This window comes from Sciurus vulgaris (genome assembly GCF_902686455.1).
Source record: "Sciurus vulgaris genome assembly, chromosome: 1".
Classification (NCBI taxonomy): domain Eukaryota; kingdom Metazoa; phylum Chordata; class Mammalia; order Rodentia; family Sciuridae; genus Sciurus; species Sciurus vulgaris.
Window position 1 is genome coordinate 6,483,849 of NC_136461.1, and position 15,230 is coordinate 6,499,078.

A 15,230-nucleotide genomic window follows, 5' to 3' on the forward strand; every position below is an offset into this window, starting at 1 on the left:
ATCAGCTCCTGGCTCAGCCATCCAGGACCATGTCCTCTGCCAGCCTCTCCGGCCACTGCTCCTGTTTCCCTGGCTGTCTGTACCGCACCGCCCCCTGCTGCAGGAACTAGCAGGGCTTAGAGCCCACACCTCTCCTCTAGTGACAGCCCCTCCCTTGGTGATCTGGTGATCATGTTTCATCTTGTGGCTGTAAATACCATCTGTGAATGACAGTGTTTCTCTCACAGCCCGTCTAACTGCCTATTGGACAGCTCAAACATTCACTGACCATTCCAAATGTGACCAGTACAAACCAAACTCCCTGAACCCTGCTGCCCCCGAAGCTCCCCGTCTGGGTTAAATCCTCTTCCTTTGCAGCTGTACAGCTCAGGGGCCTTAGAGTTGCCCTTGAGTCTTGTTCCTCTCAACCCCACAGTAGATGCTGTCAACTCTGCCTTCTGAACATATACAGAATCTGACCCCTGTTCAACACCTCTTCTGAAGTAGTCCTGGCAGAGGCCAGTGTCACACCTGTGTCATGACATTGGCTTCCCAACTCCCTGGCCTAAGACTTAGCTATCCCCATCCTCTGTTCTCAGCACGGCAGCAGGAGACTCCTCCGCTTCCATCCCTCCTGAGACTACCATCTTCCTGCAAGCAAAAGCCGCAGCCCACAGCTGTCCTTTGTCTCACCTCCTGTGTCCCTCCCTTGCCCCTCCAGGCTCCTTGTTCCTTTCAAAGGCCAGGAACATTTTCTACCACAGGGTGCTTGTTGTGGACATTATCTACGTGGCTTTGTCACCTTTGCAGGAAGGCCCTGCAGTGACCATGCTATTTAAAACTAACCCTCGCCCACACCCATCCCCACTTCCTGCTTTATTTCTATCCACAGCACTTATCTCCTTCCAACAGTGCAATTCATTTGTTTATATGTTCTTTACTTTCCCCTCGCCACCCCCACTTGAACTTCTTGGAGGTAGGGACCTGACTATGATTGCTGAAGTGTCCTGAAGCACCTAGAGTGCGGCCTGTGATGGAGTTAGCACTCAGGACAACCAGCGGATGGACGGGATTGGGCCGCTCGATAGACACGGCATATGAGGACTCTGCGTCCCCTGCCATGTGGAGAAGCATTGGCTGCTGTCTTACACATGTGCTTTCTGTGGTGTTCAACATAAGATTTGTAAATGAATTTCTTGGTGGCCAGGGCCTCAAAGGGGAACGTCATATTACCTAATTCCCATCTGAAGAAAGCACAGTGGCCCTTCAGGGACAGCACATATGTTTTCCTGTGGGTGAGTTCTTAAGCAATTTGCAATCAGGCCACCATAGGCTGTGTGCCTCGAGGATGACTGCTTTTCATTGGACCACCACCCAGTGGAAATGCCCCCTTTCTCACCTGGACTATTAGGCACCCCTGAGCCAGGGGCAGCTGCTGTGGCCTACAGAGAGAGCTCTTTGTATAAGCAAGGCCAAGGGCTCAGGCCTTTCCCCTATGCTGCAAAACCCATTTTTGTTTTTTATTTACATTTCTAGAAGACACAGTTATTCAAAAGCCCAAATGGTAGCATGCAACTTGTAATCCTAGTGACTTGGGAGGCTGAGGCAGGAGGGTTGCAGGTTCAGCGACACAGGCAAACCTAAGCAACTTAGCAAAACCCTGCTTCAATAAAAAATAATAATAATAAAAAAAGCACTACGGTGCAGCTCAGTGGCAGAGCCCTCTGGGTTCGTTAAACTTCGACCACTCATCACATGTCCTGCTGTGGAGGAGTGATACTTTAAAAGACATCAGTTGCAGTTTGTTTATAGGAAGTTTATTTTTCAAAATGCAAATTGTTGTTTACTCAGGTTAACATCAGAGAAAAAAATTCTCTATTGGAGAATGGATTACTTTTATCCTTTGAACAGTTACATAAAAGAATAAAAGCCAAGGTATTAACAAATTCAGGATCCCCCTATTAAATATACCAGAGTAATGTTTATTTCAGGTATCTGCTTTTTTTAAAAGTTTGGTTTAATTTTTTTTTTCAATAAGGCTTCTACTCTTTAAACTGCTGAGGTGTGCCTTATATTTGTTTTTTCAAGTTTCTTTTTAATCTGAAAAGTAATGTAATGTATGCATCATTGAGCCAGTCTGTATTTTTTAAAAACTGAAGTGTTTAGGTAAGACACTGGTCTTGGATTAGTCAGTGGTAAACATATTGTGGTCTGAAACTAGCAAAGAGATTGAAATGCTCCAAGCAAGACTCTCAATTCCTTCTTGCATTTCTTTCCCAAATGAAGGTTGATGTGACTATGGGAAAGTGAGTCTGGATCCTTATAAACCTTCTTTCGAAGCTAAAGTGGACCATTTATAGTAGGAACTTGATTGTTCCAGAAAAGTGTTGTAAACACCCAAATAGCTTAGATGTTTGGATTACATAACAGATTTGACTCTTTGCCAACTGTTAATATGCGTAACTATGGAGACGGCTGTCTTCAGTTCTCTAAAGGTCTGAGTCACTTGAGGACATGAGCTCCCTGCTCCATTATGGATGAGAGACTCCCAGCTTCCTGGAGCCAGAGATTCCCTTAATTGTGTTTAAATGGCTTCTAGAGCTGCACACTACATTTCTGGGACCACAGACGGAATCCAAACTTTAAAGATTGTCGAGTATACTTAGCATTAAAAACCTTTATTATATACTATGTCAGGAAGTGTTGGTTATTTCAAGGTTAAGAAAAGTTTTGTTAAGAGCTGGCCTTTTTAAACAGTCCTGCTTTGAGAAAGTAAAGTATTTGAATGTGAAAACATTAAATTCTCCTGTCTCTCTTAGGAGCCAAATGGTTTACTCTTGACCAGTGTGAATATTCATTGAAACCCATGAATTTCATTTTGAAGTATTGTGTTTATAGAATCCTAAGAATTGTGTTTACATTATAATCATGATCTAAGTTGTTTTTATAGCCTATCGTAAACTTTTTTTTAGTAGGTTTTTTTTTTTTTTTTTTTTTTTTTTAAGTTAGTTTGTTTTTGTTTTTTGTGGTGCTGTGAATTGAACCCAGGACCTAACACATGCTAGGCAAATAACTCTACCAGTGAACTGCGCTCCAGCCTAAAATGTTTTTATTTTGAAATCATTTCAGACTTAGAGAAAATTTACATGAATGGTACCGATGACTTTCTTATGCCTTTTTATAGATTCACCCAATGTTTAACATTTTGATACATTTCACTTTTATTTTGTCTGTCCATACATATATTTTCTGTCCATCTCTAAGTGGGTGCCATGTGGTTTGCCCCTTTACCCCTAATTCTCCAGCACTTATTTCCCAAGAGAAAATTCTCTTAAAGCCACAGTACTTTTCAAATTCAAGACATTTCATGTTGATATGCTACTTTTTAACTATTCTACAATCCATATTTCAATTTTAGCATTTAATCTGTTATAAGCGATTAAGCACAAGAACTAAATTTTGCTTTACAATAGCATTTCTCCCCTACTCTAGATCTTTCTTAAGTAATTTTTTCCTCCTTTCTCTTTGCCTGACTTTATTTGTTATTTAAATAAAGATGTAATTCAGGGCTGGGTTTGTAGCTCAGTGATAAAGCACTTGCCTCACATGTGTGAGGAACTGGGTTTGATTCTCAGTACCAATGTAAATTAAAAAAAAAAATCCATTGACAACTAAAAAATATTTTTTAAAAAGATGTGATTGGTATGCCTCACAGTCTGCCCATTCAAGAGCATGCAGTTCAGCTGGTGTGGCTTTGTGTGCGGTGCTGTGTGCTTAGTCCCAACCACTTGGGAGGCTTGGCTTTCGGTACAGAAGAAGACCCATCTCTTCATTTAAAAAAAAAAAAAAAGAAAGAAAGAAAGAAAGAAAAAGTGCAATTCAGCTGTCATTAGTATGTTCACAATTTTGTCAACCATGACCACTATTTAATTTTAGAGCGTTTTTGTCCCCACTTAAAACATAACCCTTTACCTGTTTGCATCATTCCCATCTCTTGCCCCAGTCCTAGGTAACCAAATGCTAGTCTGCTTTCTGTCTATAGATTTATTTCCCCCCGACATTCATGTAAATGATGTGTGTTGGCTTCGTGTGTCTGACTTCTTTCCTTCAGCTGAATGTTTTTTAAGGCTCATCCTTTCTGTAGCACGTATCATTACTTCCTTCCTCTCCATTGTTGAAGTATGTTCCATGTATGGTTAGGTCTTATTTTAAACTCATTTGCTTTGACCTTTCTCAGATGCCACAGAGAAAAAAATGAAATGTCCACTGCACTAGTATGTGTTCCCTGGTCTGGGTGTGGTAGAGTCAAGCAGAGTTTGTATCAGAGGGCTTAGTCTGGGCCATACTATCAACTGTGTCCTGGCCTCACTTCAAAAGACTGCCTGTCAGTAAAGAAAGATTCCCTGATTAGAAAATAAGACTTCAGTTTCTAATTTTTTGAAGTAATTTGATTATGTAAATTGAACTGAGGTCTAGCTTACTATTTTTTAAAAGAATTATTCACATACCATGAAATTCATCATTTTAAAAGTCTACAGTTCAGTGAGGTTTAGTATATTCAGATTTAGGTGACCACCACCACTGTCTAATTTCAGAATATTTTCGTTATCCAAAAAAGAAACATGTATCCATTAGCAGTGTTTCCCGTCCCCCTTCCCCCTTTGTCCCTGGCAACTGCTAATTTAGCTCATGTCTCTAGAGATAAATATTTTATTCCTTTTGATGCTACTGTGAATGGAATTGGAGGGTTTTTTTTGTTGTTTGTTTGTTCTTTTTGTTTTTTAGGAGAAATCCCACTGTGTTACCCAGTTGGCCTCAAACTCTTGGGCTCAGATGATGATCCTTCCTTCTGCCTTAGCCTCCGAAATAGCTGGGACTGCAGGCACACACCACTGCAACCAGCTTGGAATTGGTTTTTTTGCTTTTTTGGTTTTTTTTAGATTCTGTTTCAGAGTGGTCATTGCTCCTGTGTAGAAATACAACTGATTTCTCCTATTGACCTTGTATCCTGTAACCTTACAGGACTTATTTATTAGCTATATTAACTTTTTTGTGGGTTCCCTAGCATTTTTAAAATATTTTTAAAATATTTTCAGTTGTCGATGGACATAATACCTGTATTTTATTTATTTATTTATTTTTATTTGTGGTGCTGAGAATCAAACCCATGGTTTCACATGTGCTAGGCAAGTGCTCTACCACTAAGCTACACTCCCAACCCCTAGTGTTTCAGTATAAGATTCTTCTGTGCATAAATAGGGTTTTACTCTTTCTCTTTTTAAACCAAACACCTTTTCTTTTTCTTGTCTACTTGATCTTAAGGTATCAATATTTACTTTAAGCAGTTGAAATATTTCATGAACATCTAAAAATTAGGAGGAGAGAAGCTGAGATTCACAGTTGGGTTGGTTTGTACCCAGGGGATCTAGAGCATGAAAAGTGACATTGTTACCTGAGGAGGGAGAAAAGCTGTCGGTGGACAGGACTTGAACACAGTCCACATGCCACGTAGCAAACATCATTCTGACTCTTGCACCAAAAATTTCAGCTTGGTTTGGAAGACCTTCTCTCCGTGAGATATGTGGAAGTGGTAGAGATAGAGAATTAGCCAGACTCACTTTGCTATTGGCATTAAGTAAAATACCCTTTATCATACCTCCAGTGTGTCACCTGAAGATGTAAAACATAATATGTCACCCTTCGATTAGGATGTGATTATTTGTGATTTGGTTCAACATAGAATTCTGTCAAATTGAAGGTACTAGTTACCAAATAAAGAAAAATTCTCAATAAGATTGGCGGGGGCATGGTGGTACACACCTGTAATCCTGGCTGCTCAGGAGGCTTAGGCAGGAGGATTGCAAGTTTGAGGCCACCCTGGGGAACTTAAGGAGACGATGTCTCAAAATAAGAAATGAATAGGGCTGGAAATGTAGCTCAGTGGCAGAGTATCCCTGGATTCAGTCCCATGGGTGGGTGGGTGGGTGGGTGGGTGGGTGGGTGGGTGGGTGTGTGTGTGTGTGTGTGTGTGTGTGTGCGCGCGCGCGCGCGCGCGCACGCGCAGGGAGAAAAGAGATTACATTAGAGAAGACCATTAATAAAATCAAGGTAACTTCTAATGGAAGCAAATATAAGATTGAACCATTGAAAAGGATAAATTTAACCAACTTAAAGAATTACTATATTGAAGTAGAAAAATGTTGAAGAATGTTCCATACCATTTTAGGATTTTCTGAGTTGCTTTGAATTAGAAACCGTATTAATTTTTTAAGCATGTTGGCAAGGTTGTGGAGAAAGTTGAAGCCTTAGGCCTTGTTGGTAGGAATGTATCACAGCACAGCCTGTGTGGAAAACAGCATGGCAGTTCTTCAAAGCCTAGAACAAGCCTGTGGCCAGCAATTCTGCCACTCAGTGTAGGTCCAAAAGTATTAAAAACAGGGATTTGAACAGGTGCTGTATTTGTCTGCCTGTCTTCATAGCAGCATTACTCAATAGCCAAAAGGTAGGAGCAGCTCAGGTATCCATTGATGACTGAATGGATGAATAAAATGTGGTGAATATACAGTAGAATATCATCCAGTCTTTAAGGAGAAGGGAATTCTGGCACATGCTGGGGCATGGATGTGCCTCAAAATATGCCATGGGAAATAACATTCACAAAGAGGACACGTAGTATGTGATTGCACTGGTGGGAGGCGTCTGGAATAGCCAGATGCAGAGTCAAAGTGGAATGGCAGGGTCAGGGAGGAGTAGGGGCGGGGTGTTTGGTGGGAAGTGTCAGCTGAAGAGGAAGTGCTAGAGGTAAATGGGAGCTGCTTCCACAACAGTGTCCGTGTCCTCAGTATCACTGATGTGTCCATTTAAAGATGACCAAGGTGGTAAACTTTGTTATATATATTAGCTCAGTTTAAAAAATAAAAGAATGGTGGTGCATGCCTATAATCCCAGCAGCTCTTGAGGCTGAGGAAGGAGGATCACAAGTTCAGAGTCAGCCTCAGCAACTTAGTGAGATCCTAAGCAATTCAACCAGACCCTGTCTCTAAATAAAAATGTAAAAAGGGACTGGGGATGTGGCTCAGTGGTTAAGCACCCCTGGGTTCAATCCCCACTACCCAAAAATAAATAAAGAAGGTATCACAGTATCCTCTTGGGGCTCAAGAAACTAGACTTTGGCTTTAAATAACCTTCACATATACCATGAAACTTACTAGATTTTTCTGTTCCTTATGTCCCTCTTTAGGACTCTGCTACCATAGGCAAAGATCTACAAGATAGCACTGTTATAAATAAAGAGGTATTTCCAAAAGAAATGCCACTCAGAGAAATCTCAGAGCTGTTCCTCAGGGAACCTTGTTATGATTGGGGATGCTTCCCTTTGCTGGATGTTCATCCTGAGTAGCATTTCGGTGTGTAGCACAGACTCTGAATATCTTGCTCCTGCTTGAGCAGGGAAAAGGCTGTTGAAAACATACCCAGTGATTGCTTTCGAAGCATGCTGTGTCACTGCATTAGTGGAAACGATACTCGGGGTCGCCTTCTGCATGGAACTGATGTGAAAGTTGACTTGTCGCCATTTGGCACAGTCCTTAAGGGGTTTTTTACAGGTATGTCTTTTATTATTCAGGTCGATCTTGGAGAAGGAGGGACCAAAGTCACTCTTTAGAGGCTTGGGTCCAAATTTGGTTGGAGTTGCACCATCAAGGTAAGCATTGAACTGCTCTAGTTCATAAGAGCAGTGTCCACGCTGGGGCCTTCCTTGCCTGGGAGGCACTGCTCACCAGCCAGTTTCCTTTTCTGAGTTGGATTTACCTGAATATATCTGACATGGAGAGAAGGTGATAGCTGCGGTTGTTTTTGTGTGAGAGGAAAAGATTCTGGTTATTTTATTAAATAGGAAAGCTAATTTGCTCTCATCACCTGTAATCTCCCTTGAGTGTTTGCTGCCCTAAGTGTGGTGTGTGGTCACCACGTGGTATTATCTGGGAGCGTGTGAGAAAAACAGTCATGTAATCGTGGGGCACACCCAGACCTACGGCACAGCAGGATCCACAGATGATTCATGTGTACTTGGAAACACTGATCTGAAGGAACTGGAAAGGCATCCAGGCTTTACTTTTTACTTTCTTTGCAAAGTGACAGTCCCCCCACCATTTTTTTTTTTTTTCTTTTTTTTGAGCAAGGCTTAAATTCTCTGTAAAGCCTATTAAAATATACAAAGCTGTGCTGTGCTGTGCCAGTAGCATAGCCACTGACCACATGCACCTGCTTAAATGTAAATTAATTAAAATGAAAGATTCTGCTCCTCAGTCTTATGTTTCAAATACTCCAAATCCACAGGTAGCTAGTGATTCTGCATTGGAGAGCATACAGGTGCAGAATATTCTGTCTTTGCAGATAATGCAGATAGCTGTGGACAGTGCTGATAAAGAGAGTAACTGGGTATAAAAGTGAACGTGTACATGTTGTCAGAGGACACAATTTCAACAATCTAAAGACTTTATTTCCAATTCTAGAATTGGTCAGCATTTTGTTCTATAAAATTTAGTGTATTCCAGTGGGCCAAACAGAAGATAAGAACAGGGAGACAGAACAATAGAAAAACAACTGGTTAACATCCAGTTCCTTTTTGTAAGGATTAAAGCAGAGGAAACTTGATGGTCACATCAGTTGAAACTCTTTTGGGAAAGTTAACAGTTATCTCTCTAATCCTGATTTCTTGGAGGGTCAGATAACATCTGAGTTTGGTGACAGACAACTCCACTTTTTCTGTCTGGGCGTAAGGAAGGAATTTAGTCCAAAGCAGTGGCCTCCTGCAGTTTTTATTTAACAGTAGTCAAGATCCTAAGATAAAACTTAAATCCTATAATTGGGTTGTTGGCCAGCAGAAAAAAGCATTTTGCCTCTTTACAGGGAAACTTCCAAGCAGCCTGAACTCCTGAGCCCCAGCAGCAAGGAGGAACGAAGGGAAAGACTGAGAATATTGGGGTGGGGGACAGAAACACTGCACTGGCCTTTATGATCCTGAGTTATCCAAGACCAGTTCAAATTATATTTGACTTTTTTTTTTGGTGTAAGAGATAGAAGTGTGGTGTATTTTAGAAATGTTACAAGCTTTTAAAGTGTATATTGCTGCTTTAACAGATTAGCATTCATTCAGAATGAAGAACATAAAAGGACTTTGTACACCTATTACCAAAATCTCATTTTCCTCAATTGTTTTAGACACTCAGTCTTCACTAAATAATTTCTGGCTAGGCAAACAAGAACTTCCTGGGCAGGTTTTGGTTTTAGCACAGGTGAGGTCAGGCTTTTGGTTACATATTATCTCCCATATTATTTATTATACCTCCCATATATATTTTATAGTGCCATGATGATTTCTTTATAGCGTTCTCTCTTTGTTCTAACAGGGCTGTGTACTTTGCATGTTACTCCAAAGCCAAAGAGCAATTTAATGGCATTTTCGTGCCTAATAGCAATATTGTGCATATTTTCTCAGCTGGCTCTGCAGGTATGTTACCTAGTGAGTGAGATAAAAGCCTCTCGCTTCCTAAAGCATGTGTTGTTTTTTTCCCAGGAATAGAAATTCACTTCTTGTTATTTTTTTTACCTAAAATCATTTTCAAAAGTTTTATGTTAGAACTGATGGAATGTGTGTTTGAGAGCAGTTTGTAACTTGATTTCATTTTCTCTGACCTCTCAAGCTTTAATATTCTCCCTCAAAATTCCCGTGTTCTCCTGCATGCTGCTGGTTAGTATTATTTAAGTCATTAGTGTGTTTTTATGTCTTTCTGCTTTTCCCATTAAGTTGTTTCCTAAAATCAAGGCTGCTGTCTTTGTGACTCCTCAGGATCTGGCAGGCCCATCTGCCCTTAATACCTGGGGTGCACAGTGAGGGTTCAGGGCTCTGGGGCAGTGTTTTCAGGAGGACAGGCGACAGATCAGAGAGCTTCTGCTCTCTTTCAAGGAAGTCACTCTACTCACTGTAGAATGAGGGGCAGGACTGTTCCTCAGGAAGTCCAGGGTAGAAAGCATGGGTTTGCAGATTGCCAAGAGAAGCTCTGTCTTTTTATACAGAGGTTTATGTCCACTTAAATTGAAAAGCACTTTAGAGAATTTAAATTGACATTTTAGGAAAACTCTCACCTTCTACCATCCTGTAAGGTCTAAACACCAGTTTCATTTACCCCAGTAAATGTACTAGCAACCTATTTGAATATTTAGAGATTAAGATTTCTAGACCCTGAATGGAAAATGTTAAGCAGAGCTGCTTCACACACGACTTTCTACTTCACGTGGAGCTCTGAGGAGGACGTAGCATTCCAGACTAGGTCAGTCTTCACTTAGTGGGCCGATAGTGAGTTAGCCAGAAGCCAGAAGCTACTGATCAGTTTTGTGACTTGCAGAATTAACCTAGAAGAACAGAGGTAAATAAAGCAGACCTTCAGGGAACTTTATAAGCCAGTGTCTTCCTTAGTAATCAATCTGCTTAGGACTCTGATGTCTTGAGGTGTCAGGAGTTGGACTAATAGCACAGCATGGAAAGATGGACAAAGTTAAGATGAGTCCTCTAAGCAGATCAGTCTTAATACTTCATTTCCCAAAATGACTCATCAGTTCAGGTGAATAGAGATTGAATTCCTTTTTTCCAAATTAGATATAGGATAACCTTTGGATTACATCAGCAACTTCTTTAAAAATCCCTTGAGGATCTGAAGCTTCTAAGTTGTGCTCAGAATTCTTACCCTGGGAATCACTTAGGAGAAAGGTCAGTAGCACCACCTAGGGGTGGGAGAGACCCAACAGGCTCTAGAAACTGAGTGCTTTCTTGGGGCCCAGGAGTAGAGGCGGTACAAGTCTAGAGACTGCAGCTTCCACCTTCAGTACAGAGAGGTAACTGTCTCCCCCACCCAGCTCAAGCCACGGAAGTCCTGGTGTCAGAAGTTGTTGTATGGTGTGGACACTGGCTCTGCCCACTGATGACTTTGTTTTTTTTCTTCCAGCCTTTGTCACAAATTCCTTAATGAATCCTATATGGATGGTTAAAACCCGGATGCAGCTAGAACGAAAGTAAGTTACTGATTGTTCTTTCCTTAATGTAAGAATGAGGGGAATTTTTCCTTCCCCAATTCTAGCTATGGTGTTAGATGTAGGACTATTTAGCCACACACCCCGACTTTTTTTCCTTCAGTCTAAGCATATGTGGAAATAGCTTTTGTTTTGAGATTTGTGCTTGTAAGCGTTGTGGGGAGAGGAGGGCCACAGAGATGACAGGAGAAAATGGGAAGTTTTCTCGGTGGGCCTGACTTCCTTCTCAGACAATCTTCTCAGGGGAGGATGCCAAAAAGAGCAGAACACGAGCCTTCGAGCCCCAGAGGGGAGTTTGAATAAGGCCCTCAGACACACTTGATTTTTTGCCCTGAAACTGTAGCCAGGAATTAGCATTTTTTATGTGTGCTTTGGATTCCTTTGGCATTCTGGGGAAACCTGTAGGCTCTTTTTAGAATAAAGTCTTTTTAAAGCAATCAAAACCAGTCATTAAAATACAATTAGCCGGTACAGTGGCGTACACCTGTGATCCCAGCAACCCAGGAGGCATGTAACAAGGCTAGGAGGGCCATCAAGATGGCAGCAAGGCCAGCTGCCATCTTGAGGGCAGCCAGGTTGCAGAGTGGGCAGAAGAGGCTTGAGGCAAGAAAGCGCAGTTGGTCAGAAGATGGAATTTCAGCAATTTTAGCTTAAATAGCTTAAAGCTCTTAATCAGTTCTATTTTATGATTCTAGAATCTGTATTACTTTATTCCAAAGCATAGAACAAGTGTTCAATGAGTCAGGCAGAGGAGGTTGTTTTCTTAGAAAAGGGCTGTCTATTAAAGGTAATCACACTAACTCAGGAAGCTGAGGCAAGAGGATCACAAGTTCAAAACCAACCTCAGCAAATTAGTAAGGCCCTAAGCAACTTAGTGAGACGCTGACTCAAAATAAAAAGGGCTATAGGAATGTGGTACAGTGGTTAAGCACCCCTGGATTCAATCCCCAGTACCAAAAAAAAAAAGGAAATAACAAAAAGAAGTTTGGCCATTTCAGAGTTACTTTCCTTGTAACGTAGTGATAAGGAGAGCGAATAATTAAAAACAACTGGTCAACATTGGCTTACTTTAGGTTACCTTTTTTATAAAAGGATTAAGACAGGGAACCAAGTTTAGAAATAATAGGATTAAACTATATCGTTCAAAACAAACAAGCAAAATACACCATTCGTTCGTGAGGCTGTGGGTTCCTCAGAGTGCCCACAAAACACTCTGGAGAGTAGGGAGCCTTCATACTCCCCAGCCTGTCAGAATTTGGGTGAACTTTCCTTCCTTTCACACACTCCATGTGTGATTTTGTCCTGCTTTCCACCTAAGCACCTTCCTGTGTCTTCCTGCTCCATGACTTGGAATCTAGCACTTGCCTGCCCATTTTTAGATTTTCCGAGTGTTTTGACTGTATTGCAGTTGTGACTCCCCTGTGACAGATGTTCTCCTCCATCAGCTCTTTCTAGAATTAGGACAGAGGCTGTGAACATGCTTCTCTGGCCCTTGATACAGACACACAGACCACTGTGTGGGCCAGTCAGGTGCCTTAGTGTGTTGAACTGGCCTCACAAGGGACCAGGAGTCAGCTGGCCCCAGGACAAGGACAGGTTTCTTTCTTGTGCAGTTTCTCTGTACTTCAGGCGATCACCTTTGCGACCTGGTGCAGTGCATCTCTCATGGCCTGTCATTGGTTCTCCCCACGCAGAATAAGGGGCTCCAAGCAGATGAACACACTCCAGTGCGCCCGATATGTTTACCAGACAGAAGGCATCCGTGGCTTCTATAGAGGGTTAACTGCCTCATATGCTGGAATCTCAGAAACTATCATCTGTTTTGCTATTTATGAAAGTTTAAAGAAGTATCTGAAAGAAGCTCCATTAGCCTCTTCCAGCAATGGAACTGAGAAAAATTCCACAAGTTTTTTTGGACTCATGGCAGCTGCTGCTCTTTCTAAGGGATGTGCCTCCTGCATTGCTTATCCACACGGTATGTTTTGCTTTTCACTCCCAGAACAGTCGAGCAGCTGACAGGTTTGTCATTTGTCACTGTATCAAGACCTCCACTGCACAAACTGAAGTGCAAATACCAGTGGAGTGTCCTTTGTCAGAAATGCTTGTGATGAGAAGCATTTCAGATTTGGGGATTTCCAGGTTTTGTGACGTGTGTAAGCTTTACCAGTTAAGCATGCCTAATCTGGCCAGCATGGTACACTCTAGAAGCTTCAGTTGGATTAGTGGATTAGGGATGCTCACCCTGTACCTGCAGGTCAGTGGAGAGTACAGGTGGCCCTCGCTACCCGAGCATAGATTGTGAGCAGTGGGAACTGCCTCATTCAGCTTCAGCTGATTGGGGCCAAAACTTGCTGTGCAGAAATGCAGGCCCTGTGCTGCTGAACTTCTGTTTTCAATGAACACAAAATATGAATCTTACTTAAAATTCCTTGATGCACAAATTATGTGGGAGCCAAAATCACTTTAAAAAAATCACTCAGCTTCCACTTTGCATGGAATGATAAGTAAGGCTACTTTGGGTAAGTTTGTTTTTTAGCAAATTTGCTTGTTTGTCCTGGTGCTGGAGATTGCAGGGCCCTGTGAATGCTAAGTACATGCTTTGCTGTTGAGCTGTACCCTTGCCAATTTTATTTTTTAAAGAATTATAGAATTAGTGTCCCACTGACATACTTTGAACATGGGCACACACCTGTAATCCTAGCTGCTTAGTCAGCTAGAGCAGGAGGATCACAAGTTAAAGCTGAGCCTGGGCAACTTGACAAGACCCTGTCTCAAAATTTTAAAAAGGGCTGGAATGTAGCTTGGTGGCAGACCATTTGCTCAGCATGCTTGAGGCCCTGGCTCCATCCCCAGTAACAAAACAGCCCACACTTAGTTGATTGTGCCATGAGAAATAAAGTGTTTTCAGAAGCCTGCTGTACTGTCAGCAGCGGCCATTGCACATGGTATCAGGTACCAGGTGGCAGGTATCAAGTTTCACTGTGTGCTGGGGCACTGCCAGGAGACCCAAAAGGATGTTGGAGAAGTGGTTGTCCAGGGTCTGAGTTCTGCACAGCAGGCAGGAGTGACCAGTGTCCAGCTGCGGGTGCCTGGGGAGGGGGCCAGATGGGCGAAGTCTTGAAGAAGGTGAGAGTGACTTTTCCGCTGGAGGGAGTGGGAAGGTGTGGAGGGGGAAGGTCAGAGGGGAAAGTATGAGATGGGCTAAAAAGAAGTCACCCTTTCATCGTCTTCCTGGGCTTGTGACTGCCCTGTCCAGATAGAACCGGGATGGCGACAGTCGCAGCTGAACCTCGACTCCTCTCCCTGTTTTACTTGTGCCTAAAGCAGGTGTTTGTCTCTCTGCAGAGGTCATTAGAACACGGCTCCGGGAGGAGGGCACCAAGTACAAGTCCTTCATCCAGACAGCTCGCCTGGTGTTCCGGGAGGAAGGCTACCTCGCCTTCTACAGAGGACTCTCAGCCCAGCTCATCCGGCAGATCCCAAACACTGCCATCGTGTTGTCCACCTATGAGTTGATTGTGTACCTGCTGGAGGACCGTGTGCAGTAGCAGGCCACACACTATGCTCCAGGAGAATACAACTGAGAAACTAGAGATTTTTCCCATTGATGTTTGGAGTGTCTGAGACTGAAACAGGCAAGGCCACAGAGCATCTGGCTCCTGTCACCTGTTGGACATTTCCTTTTGGATTCATGCTTTCTGGAAGGTTTAAATTCATTAACGTTAATAGTTAATTATAACTTTTTTTTTTAACTTAAGAGGATTCAAGATTAAGAGGCAACTAAATTAAATCATGCTATTTAATTTAAGTGTGCATTTTGTTTGTGTCCTCTTTTATGCTCATCGCACTAAACTGTAGGAACACAGAAAGCATAAGGTTGAAGCGCAACTTACTTTCTGATCTGACCTGACAGTCTCCATTACCAGATGGGAAAAAAGTATCACATTTTGGTGGGACTGTGGGCAAAATTCCCCACTATTTTTCTCCGCTGTACTTTGTACTTTTCCAAGCCTTCATACAGATGGATCTAAGCTTTCAGATGCTAAGAGGAAAAAATTTTTTTTCTCTGACACCAAATATCCTATGTTATAAACATTTTCCTGAAGGACCCCTCGTCTCCCCTGTTGAGCCCATGGCGTGAATTTTAAAGACTGTTTATCCGT

At 42.2% G+C, this 15,230-nt stretch overlaps 1 protein-coding gene across 1 annotated transcript in view; it reads left to right on the forward strand.

The window, feature by feature from the left end:
• SLC25A33 (solute carrier family 25 member 33) overlaps window positions 1–14,880 on the forward strand; it is a 28,751-nt gene extending 13,871 nt beyond the window's left edge. Inside the window, exons 3-7 of the mRNA XM_079148292.1 lie at window positions 7,604–7,681; window positions 9,390–9,490; window positions 10,983–11,049; window positions 12,762–13,042; window positions 14,413–14,880. Coding sequence (XP_079004418.1) covers window positions 7,604–7,681; window positions 9,390–9,490; window positions 10,983–11,049; window positions 12,762–13,042; window positions 14,413–14,615 — 730 coding nt within the window. The 3' untranslated portion in view covers window positions 14,616–14,880. The remainder of the gene's footprint in view (window positions 1–7,603; window positions 7,682–9,389; window positions 9,491–10,982; window positions 11,050–12,761; window positions 13,043–14,412) is intronic.
• Window positions 14,881–15,230: the final 350 nt, after the last annotated feature.